This window comes from Acipenser ruthenus, chromosome 14 (genome assembly GCF_902713425.1).
Source record: "Acipenser ruthenus chromosome 14, fAciRut3.2 maternal haplotype, whole genome shotgun sequence".
Classification (NCBI taxonomy): domain Eukaryota; kingdom Metazoa; phylum Chordata; class Actinopteri; order Acipenseriformes; family Acipenseridae; genus Acipenser; species Acipenser ruthenus.
In genome coordinates this window covers 30,705,365-30,722,373 of record NC_081202.1, presented here as the reverse complement: position 1 = coordinate 30,722,373, position 17,009 = coordinate 30,705,365, and the positions used below count along the sequence as shown (strand labels likewise).

Below are 17,009 nucleotides of genomic sequence, written 5' to 3'. Positions count from 1 at the left end.
TGGATAATAATATAATAATAACTCACAATAAAACAAATAAACAAATCAATGTACAAAGGGTTGGGACACTCTGCCCCACCTACCCAACATACATTAGTGTTATTTCAGCGCAATGATTTACATTTAAAATGCATTGAGCACTATAAATGTATGTGTGTGTGATTTTATTGTATTGTTTTTAAACCCAACACCTCCTTATGTCCGGTTTAGTGAGGGGATACTGTAGAATTATGAAAAGATTTTGGAGGTGAAGGTGGGGGCCCCACTATAGACTACGATGGGATTAAACTGCCTTTTATATATATATATATATATATATATATATATATATATATATATATATATATATATACACATATACATATATATATATATATATATATATATATATATATATATATATATATATATATATATATATATATATATATATTCTATAAAACAGAAATTTGTTTTCAAGGCTTGTAAGTACACGCTGACTAGTGAAAAACAGGTATTTGCACGAGACAAAACGGACTGGGAAATGCCAACAATTGCGACTACTTAAAACGTGCTTTCAAAAGTTCTTACCAAATTCATGCAATTGTAAGTGCTGCAATTGCCGAGAGCTTTAGTACATCTCATTATAATATTTGAGAACCCTCATGTGCACTATCTCCGCCCCCTTTTTGTGAATTTATGCAGGAACGTCCATAATTACATATTCATCTAAGGTTGAACCGCAAAGAAAAACTGCTGCCGCAAAACATTCCCTAAAAAGTCTCTAACAGTATTGCTCACGTTTAGTGCATTTCACCCTAGACTTCCGACTCGTTTGCAACAGGCACAACACTTTAGTACATCTACCCCATGTAAATTGGAGAGTAAATTATTCAGTGACCCAAAACCTTTTCAACATGGGCTCAAACAAAACTAACAAAAAAAACCACCTATATGGGACACCACCATATATTTATATACTGTATGTTTCTGCAAACAGATTAGCCCAAGTAAGCAGCTAAGCCCAACTAATTGTTTCTGTATGTTTTATTGCTGGTTTGGGAACATCAACACTGCAAGCTGATTAATGGTTTATGTGGTAAGCAAGGTTGAAGTAAGGCCACACGCCAGAGAGTCATAGAGTTCATTTGCAACATGAGTTACTTTTGCATTACCCTTTCCAGACCAGCCTGACTGCAGTGTGATTAAAGAATGTGTTCCTCAGTAAGCACACATCTGCTGGACTGGAGCTTTTATTTCTTACTTTTATTAAAGCTGTTCTGACCTTTCAAAGAGCAAAAACCTATAGTGCCAACACTGTAGACGTGCCACAGCATTGGTAAGAAATATTTTATTTTATTTAAGTTTGCACAATTATGTACATTAAAAGTATCTACACTTCTGTACAGATGGATAGATTACTCATACATCCCCAGATGACTAGTGGAAAAAGAATGTTGTGACCCAGTTTTATTACGTGTTTGTGGCAGCCGGAGTACAGGTGTGGGGAATATTGGGTTGGCAGGGAGGGGGTTAAATTCCTCCCAGTCAGAACACACGTGGGAATGTGGCTGGAGCTGTAAATTGAATAAATGATTCATGGTTAATGTGGCTCCACAGGTGTATAAAAAGGGTGATCACGGGTGTTAATGTTGGTGCTTGACTTTATTATAGAAAAAAACTCACTTACTTGTGGCTGCACTGCAGTTTTTTTTCTAAAAATACTATATTATATGAAAAATAAAGAAAATGGGCATATGGTGAGGCCACCAATAAAATTTGTTTGAGAACTACTGACTTAGAAAGTATTTAAGCAGGAACCACATGTGATTTTAACAGGAAAGCGAAAGAAGTTTTTGTATTTAACTTCAATACGTTATTAATATACTTTAGTTTATGTATTGTATTAATTTACATGATTGATTAACCTATTAAGTTTGACATGTTGTCACAGCAGTAATAATCATTTTTAAAAATCTAGTAAACACCTGATTTTTGTCTCCAGTTTATTAGGGCCTAGGAATTTAGATCCAGTAGAGAGTTGAGAGGGGCTGCTGTATTTTTTCAATGAGAAACACTTTGACTTTATTATAGAAAAAAACTCACTTACTTGTGGCTGCACTGCAGTTTTTTTCTAAAAATACTATATTATATGAAAAATAAAGAAAATGGGCATATGGTGAGGCCACCAATAAAATTTGTTTGAGAACTACTGACTTAGAAAGTATTTAAGCAGGAACCACATTGATTTCCTTGTGTATTAAGATGGGTTTCGGTTTGTTTATTTGGCATCACATCCATCAATTCATGTGATTAATGATAACACAGTGTGTTTATATATTTTATAGAGTGTAAATGTCTCTGCCAATAATATAAATCATTCTGATAGTGTCAGGACCATGAAAATACAGGCCACCTTGAACTACATCTACATATAGGAGTAGCATCCTAACAATAACCCTGCATAGCTTCATCCCAACATAAACCCTTCTGCTGCTTGTGGAAGTTCATTCATTTTATTTTACTACTCATGCTACTACATTAATCTTAACTAAGGAAGTTATCATTAATTAACAAATGTCCCTGTGTAAACACTGAAGCTGAAGCAGAAAAGCTTGCGTTTTAATCAAGACAAACTGAAAACATGACGGATGGTTTGCATGGGCAAGACAAAAATATACAAGCCATCAGACCAGTCTTCCATCTTTCATTGATTATTTTTGTGTTGCGCACTTACAGCCATAATGTAAACTCATACACAAACATTCACTGAAGAAATGAGCTGTGAAGACAATGAGCTATGTGGCCTTGCGTAGCCAGCAGTTGAAAGCATGGGAGGGAAAAGGTTTCAAAGCACTGTATCTTTCCGGCAATGCCTGGTCACCCTGAACCAGCTGTCTTGTTAACTGGAATGTGAATTGAAATAGTGGAAATCCAGACTGACGTGGACTCCAAACACAGAGAGTTCAGTCAGTTCAATGAAACTCAAACAGTGGCACCTGCTTGGAGAACTTCAGGGGTCTGCTGTGCAGCTGCGTAGCATGTTCACTTCCGAGTGAGGACTAAAGAAAATAGTATTTGAAACCTGTACTGTTCCCAATTGTTGGGGGAAAGAGACAGGACTTGAATTCTTGAACATCTGTACCTAAACCGTGTCTTTCTAAAAATCACAACTTAAAGACAAAGAAGAGGAAGAAGCAGGCACACATAGTGGGTGAGCACAATCATTGCCCAGATATTCTGTAGAAATATGAGCATGCCTATTTAAAATGTCACATTTCTACAGAATACAGCCCAGTTCTTCACAGTGAGGTCACCCCTCAAAGCCCCATTTTGATTAAATAAACCTAAGGATTTCATTTTAATACACACTGGAACATTTGCAATACACCCTAAAACCTGCTTGTTTTAAAAGTGCTAAAAACGTAATAGATGTCGTCATTGTAATCTTTTGCCTTTCACATTTCTGTTGCAGTGCTGGTTATTTATTATTAAACGATGTCCTTTCAAATTGCACGAACTATTTCAGACAACAGTAACCCTGGAGAGGGTATATATCAGGGGTGGCCAAACTTCCTGACCCTACAAGCCGCATACCAACATTTCCATATGGTCGAGAGCTGCAAGATGCATACTATACAACATGAAATGTTTGCGAGAGCAAGACAGTACAGTAGTTGTTAGGCTATCTCTTGATGGCATACATAAGGGATAGAACATTGCCTACACAGTTCCTGTGTCATTTGAATTATACTGTAGATCTACAGTGTATTAAACTTTATATGTAACACTGTGGTGTTTTTTCCATTATTTCTGTTTATACGGTATGTATTACGCACTTCAAATAAAATCTATTCAGTTATGAAGCAAAATACAATAACTGACCTGATTTCACCAAAAGCACCATAAAAAGGATTCTTTTTGACAAGCTCTTCCCTTGAAGTAGAGTCCTGCGCGGCTCCGATTTTTACGACCGGCTTCCGACCCGGACCTGCTACTACAGGACCCAACCCGAACCTGCAACCCGCTGCAAAACCGTCTTCTTACCCGCGACCCGACCCGCTTTAATAAGACCTGCAACCCGACCCAAACCCGCAAGTGTTTGTCCTTTACCTACTGCCTGCGTCAGCTGATTCTCTCATGCTCTCACATTCACACACAGATATCTCTACCATTCTCCACAGATTGAGTTTACACAATAGCCTATACAGCGTGGTAACTGTCTCTAGTGGTCTGGATATATTTTAACATATATTAATTATCTCTACTTACTTTACTATAAAATACCTGTCTATACCTTTCGTGCCACCAGTTGAAAGGGAGCTACACCTGTGCTTTCGCAAAGAGGATGTACCAGTTTTGTGGCTGTCGTTTTACAACCAACAGATCTAGTCACACGTTTATTATTTCCATTCGCTATGATTCCACACTTCTAAATTTACCTCTCTAACTACATGATATAAACCCTGCGTTATCTTTTGTTTCACCTCGTTCACAAACATTTTTAATATCACCAAGCAGACGTGATAAAAAGATCTTGCGACGTATCATCAAACAAGCGAGAATACTGCTTAGTCAGCTGACTCCTCCCTAATCGCCTCCTGCTTTAGTGCAGGAAATAGTGGAACATTTACCTTCTAATACATTATTTGGGAAAGGGTTACAGACGAGTACACAGAAAACATTTTTGGCGATTCAAACAAATTCTGACCAGAGGCGTAGCTAGGAGTGGAAACTTGGGACGGGCCCCGACTTCAGATGGATGGGCAAGTACCAAATGTCTGACGTCACAGGAAATAGTTTACATTACAAACATGATTTAAATCAATTAAAACTCTGAATACATCAAATATCTCCCCGGGGATTGAGCAGAGCAAAGTAGCCAAGACTGAAAATGTATGGTGCCGAGTGAAGCAAGGCGAACATTTTTTTGCAGTTTATAACAGTAGTTGCACGTATACATTACAAATACAAAGTACATATGCATACAACCTACAGAAATAAACACACTGTGCACAATAATTGCAAACACCGTTTCATTTGACAAAAAAAGTGCAAACAGAAACAAAAAATATCCTCAAACAAAAAAGCTGTATTGCTTTTTTTTCTTAGCTGTATTGTAATCTCTTAGCTATATTGTGATAACTTTTTACCTGTGTAAGTCACCCTGCAAAAGGGCATCTGTCAAACAAAAATTTAAAATCAGGCTAAGATCCTGCTGCCTTCAAACCTAAACTTTAAATTAGCTGTGCTGAGAATACCTAGTTTCCCGCTAAATATGGCTGCTTTCGTTTTCACTGCATTCTCTCAGGTACAGCTCAACAAAGAAATTGCGTTGGCTGAAAAAAACGTAACAAGCAGACAAAAATAGATTTTTTAAAAACCTTGAGAGTGACACATTGAGCAACATGATCATGTTTTGTAAACCTTTTAAAATTATGTTGACACGCTAATGAAAAGTAACGTGCAATTTCCATGTTTTGCTGCCTTTAAAATAAATCTTATACACGGTAGAAAAGTTAACAGCAAACCTTAAATGACAAAATCCAAGTTTTTTTTTTATTTCCTTACATTTCTAACCTTAATATTTAAATTCTTCTAAGAAGGGGCTCCCGAGTGGCGCATCCAGTAAAGGCGCTCCTCGCAGGATGTGCTCTATAGCCTGGAGATCGCTGGTTCGAATCCAGGCTATGTCACAGCTGACCGTGACCGAGAGTTCCTAGGGGGCGGCGCACAATTGGCTGAGCGCTGCCCGGGTAGGGAGGGCTTAGGTCGGCAGGGGAATCCACGGCTCACCGCGCATCAGCGACCCCTGTGGCCGATAGGGCGCCTGTGGCTCTGCAGCGGAGCCGCCAGATCTGTGTTGTCCTCCGGCACTATAGGTCTGGTAGCATTGCTGTGGATCTGCAGTGCGAAAAATGACGGCTTGGAAGGAGCACGTTTCGGAGGACGCGTGTTCCAGCCTCCGTTTCCCGAGTCGGCGGGGGGGTTGCGAGCGGTGAGCCGGGGATACAGATAATAATTGGGCATGCTAAATTGGGGTGAAAACCGGGGTAAAAATAATTGGTGACGACTAAATTTATAAAAAAATTCTTCTAAGAAAACTCTGCATTTGGGAATATAATTTGAAAACTTAAGATTTGTGTATGAAACTTGGCAAGCATTAAAAAGAGATTCACAATGAATTCAAGACCCTTGTTAGAATTATTTTCATAAAAGCAAACAATCTCTTTAGCTGTTAAGGTAACGTGAAGACCTGTTCCATCATAGATATGCACACATTGTAACATCATACATGCCACTGACTCGCTAGGTCATTGTAGTATGACTCTAACACCAATCATGAAGAAGTCGGTACTTGTTTGACCCCGTTGCCATAGTAACCAAATGCACTGCGCTGATAAAAGCATGAATTGACAGTGTGAAATACTGTAAGGAAAATAAATGCCTATTTTTTCGCGGTAAATTGCAAGAAGTTGAAAGCAACTTTTATTTTTGCTTACCGTACCAATGTCCGCTATTGCTATAGTACACATTACAAACACAGAATCACTTTTCACGGTTCACATTCCAACCCGAACCTGACCGCTTTTGCGGGTCACCCGCGGGCCCTGCGGGTACCCAACCCAATGCAGGACTCTACTTTGAAGATCTGAATGCTGGGTTTAAAAAAAAAATAAGACTACTGCATTATTAAATACTTGAGAGCTTGCTGGATGACAAATGCACTGTATTTATTTTGAAAGGAATTACAGTACCTGCTCACGACGAGACGTAAGATATGTAAATATAATATTAATTTTAGACCTGCACTATAACATTTGAAATGCATTCTCTAGTCTAGCACCACCAAATTTTATAAAAAGATTCATTAAATCGGAATAAGGATGTTTGAAAAGGAGCGATATTCCATGCTTGCCATACAAAACTCACTTGAGTCGTGAAATCAGCTTCTTTAGTACTGAATCATCTGCCTTGTCTGATCCAGCAAGATATTCAGATGAAAATGTGTTGTGATTTGTTTCATAATGACGTTTGGCTACAGTGTGTACGATTTGTTGCAGATGAGGCACAGGTTTACCACTGTTTTCAGAAAGCAAACTCTCTCCCAGTTGGTTTAAAGCCTCATACTTTTGTTTATTACCTGTGGAGGGTTTGCTCAATGCCACTGTCTCCACGAAACGAACAAGTACTTAATTCAAAATTATGAAATTTACTTTCACCTGCACATCCAGCTTTCACTCAGGGATCGAAATACGCATGTGCCAGTGTGCGGTGTCAAACGTCAACAAGTGACGTAATATCCTTACAGTGAACATGCAGACTCAAAGAAACTGGAGAGAGAGAGAGAGAGTATGAGAGAGAAGGGCAACCCACCTTACAGCCCTCACACGCATGCACTCCATAGTGGTAGCCCGACGCTTTGTCCCCACAGACCCTGCACTCCAGATTGAGGGCGGCAGAGGACAGCTCGTCCAGGCCTGCTTGAGCCCCTGAGAAGATCATAGAGGACGGACTGGATGCTGGCGTCAGGGAATCTAGGCGGCATAACAAGAGAAAGACAGGAACAAATTTTTATATTTCGTAACAGACAGAGTATTGTGTATTTTGCATTGTACTCTCTGTAAAGTGCAATGGTGATGAATTCGCTTGTAGGAGTTAAAGCTTCATTTTTATAAGGAAAAGATTTATTTGCTGCACTGGGTTTTTCTGTTTAAGAATGCAGTGTGACAGTGTTCTTGAAGCCTCAATGGGTGTTAGCATTTTAAACACCTCTGGTGCTGGTTAGATTATAAAATATATGATATGTTTTACTGCACTGAAATGATTAAGAGCCCGTTCACACTACTGGGCTGGCCCAGGGCCGACGCATATTTAGGTCTGCAACCCTGTTCACATTTGCCGTTTACGGCGCCTTTGAAAGTTCACATATGTGACTGAAAAGCAGGTCTAAAATGTGGTGAAATTGCTTTTTTTAAATGTATTTATTTATTTCAACTCTTCCCTTCTGGACAATATAGCACTCTGCCTTTAATGCACTTTAACTAACACTTATCTGCTTCCTATTTTACTGTATTTAATCCTGCACTTAACCCAATATTTGTGGCCCTTCCCCAAATATAAAATGGGCCGCCTTAAATCGCAAGTGTGAATGGGGTCTAAGTGATGTTAAACACTTTAAAACTTTCAGCTTTACAAAGTAAATACAGATTTGTTTACAACCACCAGCCAGGAAGTGTCACATTGAGCTGTCTGTTTATAGAACTCAATTAAGATAATTGATCTGCACGTTGTAGCTTCTGTCGTAAAAATGGGACTGAAGTTCCTAGGCGAGGGGTCTCATCATCTGTCTCAATGCACCAGAGGTTTCAAGATATATTATTTTGGGGGGAGAAAGCTGAATGAAACAGAGGTAGAGTGGGAGGGTTCAGGTGCGGAGCGGAGCCTAGCCGCAGAGCCCTGGGGAAAGACAGCCTGTGAGATGGGGCCTGTGGGAGACTGGAAGAGGAAGGGGCCTGGGAGAGAGTGGGGTAGAATGAGTGAAGGAAGGAGTTAGGGTTTTATTGTTTTTGTGGCGTGGCCCAAACAAGGGCCGTGTTAATTTCACCAATAAAAAGATTATTCATTGCACCCTGGCAACACGTCTGTCTTTTGCTTTCTCCTCTGAGGGCACGGGTCATTACAGTATGTTTCTTTTCTCTTCCTGTTTATTGTTGTTGGTGATCATGCTGGTGCTTTCTTTACTCTCCTGTGATTTCAATGTTATATTTCTTACTTATTTTTAGTAATGACGGTGTGTTTTTGTTAAAAACTCAATGTGACTTGTATCCTGGGTAATTTTTTGGTCCTGTAATTAGGAAATTTAGAGTAAATAAGGAACTTGCAACCCCATCCTTAGAGTCTAAAACCACACCTAATACTGATGAGCCTTCAGACCCTGACCCTCTCCCTGAAGACTGGTACTCGGGAACTTCGAACACGCCCATACTGTCATCCACAATAGACTGCGAGATGTCCTGGATGTCCTTCATGTCCTGGATGAAGTCCGCACACAGCGGGCTCCCAAGGTCAGTGTTCTCCAAGGGGGATGGTGGGCAGAACTGGCTCTGTGTGTCTACCATGCTGGCGGACCAAGCCTGGCAGAGGATCACTCATGAGACTGAAAAACAAACAAATAAGATAAGCATCACTATGTAGTATTTTCCATATTCTTGTACAAAGATCACATGCATACAAAACAGACTGATCAGTAGTGCCTTTTTTGTTTTTGGATGTTCAGGCAGGACAAAAGCCCTGCTTGTGTATATAATGTGTGTGGGAATGTAAAGTTGGCAGGGATGGGGTTAATTCTGTCCCTGCCAGCAATCACAGGTGTGACCATTCCCCTATTAGGTAATGAGTGCTAACTGAGGAGTGGCCATCTGTATAAAGGGGAGCAGAATTCCTTTGTTTGGAGGACAGAGTTAGGCAATTGTCTGTACTGAAGGCAAATGCCCAGCCTACCTAATATTGCATTGCATTGTTTAACCTTTTATTTTGACCCAGACCCAGAGCTGCAGACTTGATGGGTCGGGATGCCATAAGGTACAAGTGCCTCGGGCATTTTTCATGGCTGGCTATAATATATATATATATATACACACACACACACACACACACAGTATTGTGCAAAAGTTTTAGGCAGGTGTGAAAAAATGCTGTAAAGTAAGAATGCTTTCAAAAATAGACATGTTAATAGATTATATTTATCAATTAACTAAATGCAAAGTGAGTGAACAGAAGAAAAATCTAAATCAAATCCATATTTGGTGTGACCACCCTTTGCCTTCAAAACAGCACCAATTCTTCTAGGTACACTTGCACAAAGTCAGGGATTTTGTAGGCATATAGTCAGGTGTATGATTAAACAATTATACCAAACAGGTGCTAATGATCATCAATTCAATATGTAGGTTGAAACACAATCATTAACTGAAACAGAAACAGCTGTGTAGGAGGAATAAAACTGGGTGAGGAACCGCCAAACTCAGCTAACAAGGTGAGGTTGCTGAAGACAGTTTACTGTCAAAAGTCATACACCATGGCAAGACTGAGCACAGCAATAAGACACAAGGTAGTTATACTGCATCAGCAAGGTCTCTCCCAGGCAGAAATTTCAAGGCAGACAGGGGTTTCCAGATGTGCTGTCCAAGCTCTTTTGAAGAAGCACAAAGAAACGGGCAACGTTGAGGACCGTAGACGCAGTGGTCGGCCAAGGAAACTTACTGCAGCAGATGAAAGACACATCATGCTTACTTCCCTTCGCAATCGGAAGATATCCAGCAGTGCCATCAGCTCAGAATTGACAGAAAACAGTGGGACCCTGGTACACCCATCTACTGTCCGGAGAAGTCTGGTCAGAAGTGGCCTTCATGGAAGACTTGCGGCCAAAAAGCCATACCTCCGACGTGGAAACAAGGCCAAGCGACTCAACTATGCACGAAAACACAGGAACTGGGGTGCAGAAAAATGGCAGCAGGTGCTCTGGACTGATGAGTCAAAATTTGAAATATTTGGCTGTAGCAGAAGGCAGTTTGTTCGCCGAAGGGCTGGAGAGCGGTACACGAATGAGTGTCTGCAGGCAACAGTGAAGCATGGTGGAGGTTCCTTGCAAGTTTGGGGCTGCATTTCTGCAAATGGAGTTGGGGATTTGGTCAGAATTAATGGTCTCCTCAATGCAGAGAAGTACAGGCAGATACTTATCCATCATGCAATACCATCAGGGAGGCATCTGATTGGCCCCAAATTTATACTGCAGCATGACAACGACCCCAAACATACAGCGAAAGTCATTAAGAACTGTCTTTAGCGTAAAGAAGAACAAGGAGTCCTGGAAGTGATGGTATGGCCCCCACAGAGCCCTGATCTCAACATCATCGAGTCTGTCTGGGATTACATGAAGAGAGAGAAGCAACTGAGGCTGCCTAAATCCACAGAAGAACTGTGGTTAGTTCTCCAAGATGTTTGGGCCAACCTACCTGCCGAGTTCCTTCAAAAACTGTGTGCAAGTGTACCTAGAAGAATTGATGCTGTTTTGAAGGCAAAGGGTGGTCACACCAAATATTGATTTGATGTAGATTTTTCTTCTGTTCACTCACTTTGCATTTTGTTAATTGATAAATATAAACTATTAACATGTCTATTTTTGAAAGCATTCTTACTTTACAGCATTTTTTCACACCTGCCTAAAACTTTTGCACAGTACTGTATATATATATATATATATATATATATATATATATATAAAACCACATTCTCCTAGGTGAGAACATTGCACTGTCCCTGCGGAATTCAGATTCAGGTATTTATTAGTATTCGTTTTTTTTATTAATTCGACGGTATGTCAGGTGTTGAACCACGTTTATACCTGAAGCCAACATAACCGGAATTACTCGCAGTATTAGTAGTAGGGTAGGCGAACAGAGTGATCGGGTTCATCCCCTATGAGAAGGACAACGTGTGCGTATCGTCAATTCAGCAGTTTTGAAATCGATGTAAGATTATCCCAGCAATCATCAACTGAAAAACATATAGGCTATATTTTAATATTACTTTTTTTTTCTGCTACACATCTGTCCTAAAATATTATATATTAAGTATGTTGGTGTGGTTATATGTAACGGACCTCTTAAGGCGCTACAAATCATAAAAGACAATGAGATTTTTTTATTTGTGCAACGCTATCTTTTTTTTTTTTTTTACAATTTTTTTGGTGCCAAATGAGGCAAGCTGCACTTGCGGTGGTTCAACACAGCCTAAACACTTCATGGAAACCCAGTTCAAGAAAGCCGCATGATATCAATGGTCACGCAAGACCAAATTGGAACTCAGACAGAAATATTTAAATATACCCTCCCATACTTTAATATTAATTTGATTTTTGCATTTGGAAGGAGACTCTCTCTGGCTAAAAGAAAACTACACGGAAGCAAACACAACTCGGGATGCCTATTTCAATAACCTTTTTACTTTGGTCCCACATAATTTAGGCTACTTAATTGTTACCACAGTATGTTGACTTAAAACAGAAACAATGAATTACATTTTTTAAAAACTGAAAATAATAATAAAATAATAATAATAATAATAATAATAATAATAAAATCAGAAAACACCAAAAAATATAACATTTCATAAATCCCTTATAAAATGCAGTTAGGCGATTTAATCAAAGACCTAAAAAGGAATCAACCAAGTTCCACTCAAGTCACTGTTTCAAACCCAGTGGTGGTAAACAGAGTGGTGAATAGTGTATGGAATGGGTTAATGGAATCCCTTAAGAACCAACTAGACAATATTCTTGAATCGATCTGCTACTAGGAAACGGAAAATCACCGATGGGCCAAATAGCCTCTTTTCGTTCCGTTTCATTCAAGGGTTGCCTAAATTAATTATTTTGGGGTATGAATTTACACCAGATATCATTTACATAACAAAGTGAACTTTATGAAATCAAACGGACATTGCATACCTGTATTGACAATGTGCACTATTACTTTATTCATTTCTCTGTGTGTTACTGTATTTAAACAGGACAATGAAAGTGGATGCACATTACAGTCGGTGAACGTGGCCTACTGTACAGACATCCACAAAAAACTGACAAAGCATTTCAAAACAAACACACAATGTCTGCTGTAGTTGTATCTAATTTGAAAAAAATAGTTCTCTGCTGCCTTTACACATGAAATACAGTATTTTTACAGCTGGCTTTGACTACTGAAATGCGAAGAAAGTGTTAATGCCTGAAGACCTTCAGGTTCAGTTTGGTCTGGAGTACGATAACCCAGTTCATTCACACAGGAAAGTCTTTGTCACAGAGGTCATTGTATCCAATGTGTGTGTTCAATGTACATGTACCTCAACTACACATATAACTGAACAACGTATCAGTCCACTTCACGAGGTCAGCTATATAAAAGGAGCTGACCATAACTGTTATTTATTTGTTAGACGCCAAAGTGCTGTAGAATAACCTAGCTATAGTTTTGGCAGTACTGTGAATCCTTGCTTAAATCTAAAGTGTTACACAATTCAGTGAAATCTAGCCTTTTCATTTTAATCTACACAATTAATCTGTGTTTATTACATTAAAATGAAAAAAATAATAATAATAAAGCAGTGCATAATATTGAAATTCCCTCTTTTCATACCATATATTTTTTGCAACAGAAATCATCCAAGTTGTGTGTGTGTGTGTGTCTACGGCCTTACACTTAAGATTTGAACTCTTGAATCCTAAATCGGTGCTCTCCATGATTTTGTTGGCAATTGTGTGCTATAGGAGTTAATCTTTAATCCTAGTTTGCTATTTGTTGTACTTTATTCCACTTGGAGTTTGACTGAGCAGCACACTGACTTATCAATACATGATCTTACATTTCCTTTGTCATATTTACAGCTACATTACATAGGCCAACAGGCCACTGCCCACACACTTTTTAAAAAGTTTTATTAACATACAGTATTAGGTAAAGTGGGGTATAACATTAAACAATACCAATGTTACATTTCATGAAGAAGTTGGGTTCAGTGCAGACATCCCAATATTTAGACCAGTCATAACTCAGACATCAGGGGGTTGTTTTTCTAAAGGGAAATAGGGGCACGTCATTTGCCTGACTTCATATGTTCGTGTTTTACTGGTTTATAAGAGATGAAGAAAGATAAATATGTGTGTTTAGTGAAAGGGAAAGGGTGTAGTTATATTAAGAACGAATAGTCCCGGGTCCAGGACATTTACTGTGATATCTCCAGGACACTAACCAATTACTGAACTGACAGACATAAGACCTGTCAGATAAAAAAAAAAACTGAATAGAAAAATGGACACGAATCACATTCAATTGCTCCAACAGCTAATGCAACATCACTTTAAAAACGTATGTCACCAGTATCTACATTGACATGGCGGTGAAATAACTCTAGTCAGGAACAACCACATAAGCTTTCATCAAATCGGGCCAGTGATTCCAAGATATTGTTGTGCTCATACATACAGTATACAACTAGCCCAATACTATACAGCAGTGGTACTCAACTCTGGCCCTCGAGATCCAGTCCAGGTTTTTACTCCAAGCAGGTTCTAATGTAGTTAATTGAAGATGCTCAGAGGCAATTAAGTAATTTAGGACCTGGTTGGAATAAAGGCCAGGACTGGAATGGATCCCGAGAGCCAGAGTTGAGTACCACTGCTCTAGAACACCTTTAACCAACTCGCCAAAAACAGTTGCTGTTTACTGTCTCTCTTCTTACGTCATCGGTATACATGACTCAATACGGAGATAAGATTACAAATAAATAAGGGTCCGGCCCAGTCGTTCTACAGCAGCAACAATGGCATGATCTTCAGGTCGAATGACAACGTCATATTTTGACACTGCTGGTAATTCATAGTACCAGATCAGTACCAATGTTTATTAGAGCCACTGCCTGTGAAATTTTGCTTCCACATCCATTGTGTTGCCATTGCTTGAGGTCTGCAAACAGACTGTACCAGGGCTTATTTAGGGTAATTCAGTTACATTATAATGGTACCCCCCCCCCCCCCGTTATTCTTCTATAAAGGGATGACTGAAAACATACAGCCCTCAATTGGAAAGGGTATTACAGTATTGTACTACAGGGCCTGAAAATTGCATTTAGCCCTGTACCCAGTCCTGTGTTTCAGAACTTCCCTTGTTTAGGTATATTACTGAAATGACCAGGTGCCAGGAGTAAACGATCAGGCCCCTGGTAAATGTGTTCTGAACTGATCACACCTCTCACCTATAAGAGAAAGATGTATTTAACATGCCCCCCACCTGTGTACTGATGAAGCTACAGCAGCAACTTCCCTGTGAGGCTACTACCAACACCAGAAAGGACTTTAGACCTTAAAGGTAAATAGTGTAAGAAACCTAAAGGTATTGACCAACTAAACCAATAAGATAAAACTATTGTACACTAAACCTTGAGTAAATGAGATCATACAAATATCTTATTGTCCACTCCCTAATTTTATGTCTAGTGATGGTGATTTGAAGCCTTATACAAATATAAATGTGCTTTAGCTAGGGCTCCTGATTTTCCATTCTTGGGAATGGAAAATTCCATTTTTCAAAAATGACCAATTCTGTTTTTTTCCTGTTTTTCAAAATGACCAATTCCGTTTTTACGAATTTAAGAATTAACAACGTAATTTGAAAATAAAACATTTTTACATTAAATCTATTGAATTCATTTTTTTTTATTTAAGTCCCTGAGATACTGTAGTTTTCAGGAAAAATCTTTCTTAAAGCAGTCCGCTAGTAACAATGTACTGTAGATCAATCAACAAACAAAGGTGTTAAAAAAAAAACAGCTTATTGCTGGCATTACAATATACAGACTAGTCGAAAACGAGGGGCATTATTACAATATTTCATAAAATTACAAATTAAATACAATGTTCAGGACACTTCTCTCCCATCTGTAGTTTCATCTGATGTACATGCTGTAAAACTGCTTGCATGTGTTTCTCGTATACCCTAGACCAGGGGTATTCAAATACAACTTGAGAAGGTCCAGTCACACAAATTTCCTAAGTGGGAAAGGTCCAGATGTATATCGTCATTTAACCGCACTCTAGTACAGTATAGTAACAAACTTACCATTGTCCACATTATGATTTGGGATACATGGTTTTCTATCAAGCGTTTATCAAATGTTTGTGAAAACGTGCATTGCACAGGCTGTACTGTAGTAGTAAGTAGGCTATTACTATTTGTCATGCTGCTTCAAAGAAATTTAAGAAATGAGTACAACAAAAAGTATTTAAAAAAATGAATGGTTTCTCTTTTTACAAAAATATAAAGAAGTGCACATTTGTGACAACACTGCTGAAGAACAAAAGTGGTTGCATAGTAATCTCATGCATGCACAAGTCACTCTGGTCCTTGCATCAATGACTAATGAGAGAAATGACACTTTTTTTCTCCTGCCAATACTTTGGACTTTGGCAAAAATGGTGTGAATGCAATTCTAAGACACTGGTGCAGGTGTTCATTGGTGAGCCTGGTGAGGTATTTGGTTTTAATAATGTTCATTGTGGAGAAGGCTGACTCATAGCAGTATGTGGAGCCAAACATGGTCAGGATGTGTAGTGCCATTTTGTTTATAACAGGGAAACCAGCTGCAGGCACCATCTTTCCCCAGAAAGTGACAGGGTCACAATCACCAACCAGCTCTTTCAAAGCCACATTTTCTTGCAGTTCAATCAACTCCATTTGTAGTGATGCAACATTTACCCATCTGAAGGTCCGTTTTGCTTCCTCTGAAAACTCTCTGACATTTGTGACCAAGAAGGGGTTCTGTATGAACAGCAGCAGTTGTCTTTCAAGAGCGAAGTCAAACTGAGCCTTGAAGTTATCCATCAGCTTCTGTATGAAATCAGCATGGTGGAGAACATCTTGCTCTCCCTGGGTTTGCTCCAAAAGTTTGGGGAAGTGGACAAGTTCTCCCTGGAGACCAGTCTTGAAAATTTCCAATTTCCTCTGGAAAGCCCGGACTGCTGTTATCAAATCACACACTGTGTTGATCTGTCCCAGCAGCTTAACATTGAGCTCATTAAGATGTGATGTAATGTCTGCCAAAAATGCAGCTGTTTGCATTTGCTCCACATCTTCCAAAAACTCTGTAAACTGAGTTGCCTTTTCACTCTTTTGCTCCGATAGGAAAGATTTGATCTCCTCCCGAATGGCCCAAAAGCGCTCCAAAACCCTGCCTTTGCTGAGCCATCTCACATTGTTGTGCAGTAGTAAGTCATCATAGCTGGCATTGACCTCTGTCAGAAAGCCTCTTAGCAGACGGTGCTGTAGGGATGATGATGCTCTCAAAAAGTTTATCACTTTCATCACTGTTGTCATGACCTCAGCATACTCTTCTCCCTGACTGGCACACAGTATAGATTGGTGGATGATGCAGTGGTAAGATGTCAGGTCAGGGTGGTCCTCTTTCAAACATGCAACCAG

The 17,009-nt window shown here is 39.3% G+C and overlaps 1 protein-coding gene across 2 annotated transcripts in view; it reads right to left on the bottom strand.

The window, feature by feature from the left end:
- LOC117419756 (peroxisome proliferator-activated receptor alpha) overlaps window positions 1-17,009 on the bottom strand; it is a 60,191-nt gene that overhangs the window by 27,814 nt on the left and 15,368 nt on the right. For both annotated transcript variants that reach the window (XM_058986331.1, XM_034032812.2), the window contains exons 2-3: window positions 8,894-9,139; window positions 7,357-7,517 (exon numbers count right to left, since the gene is read on the bottom strand). In XM_058986331.1, coding sequence (XP_058842314.1) covers window positions 7,357-7,517; window positions 8,894-9,101 — 369 coding nt within the window. In that variant the 5' untranslated portion in view covers window positions 9,102-9,139. The remainder of the gene's footprint in view (window positions 1-7,356; window positions 7,518-8,893; window positions 9,140-17,009) is intronic.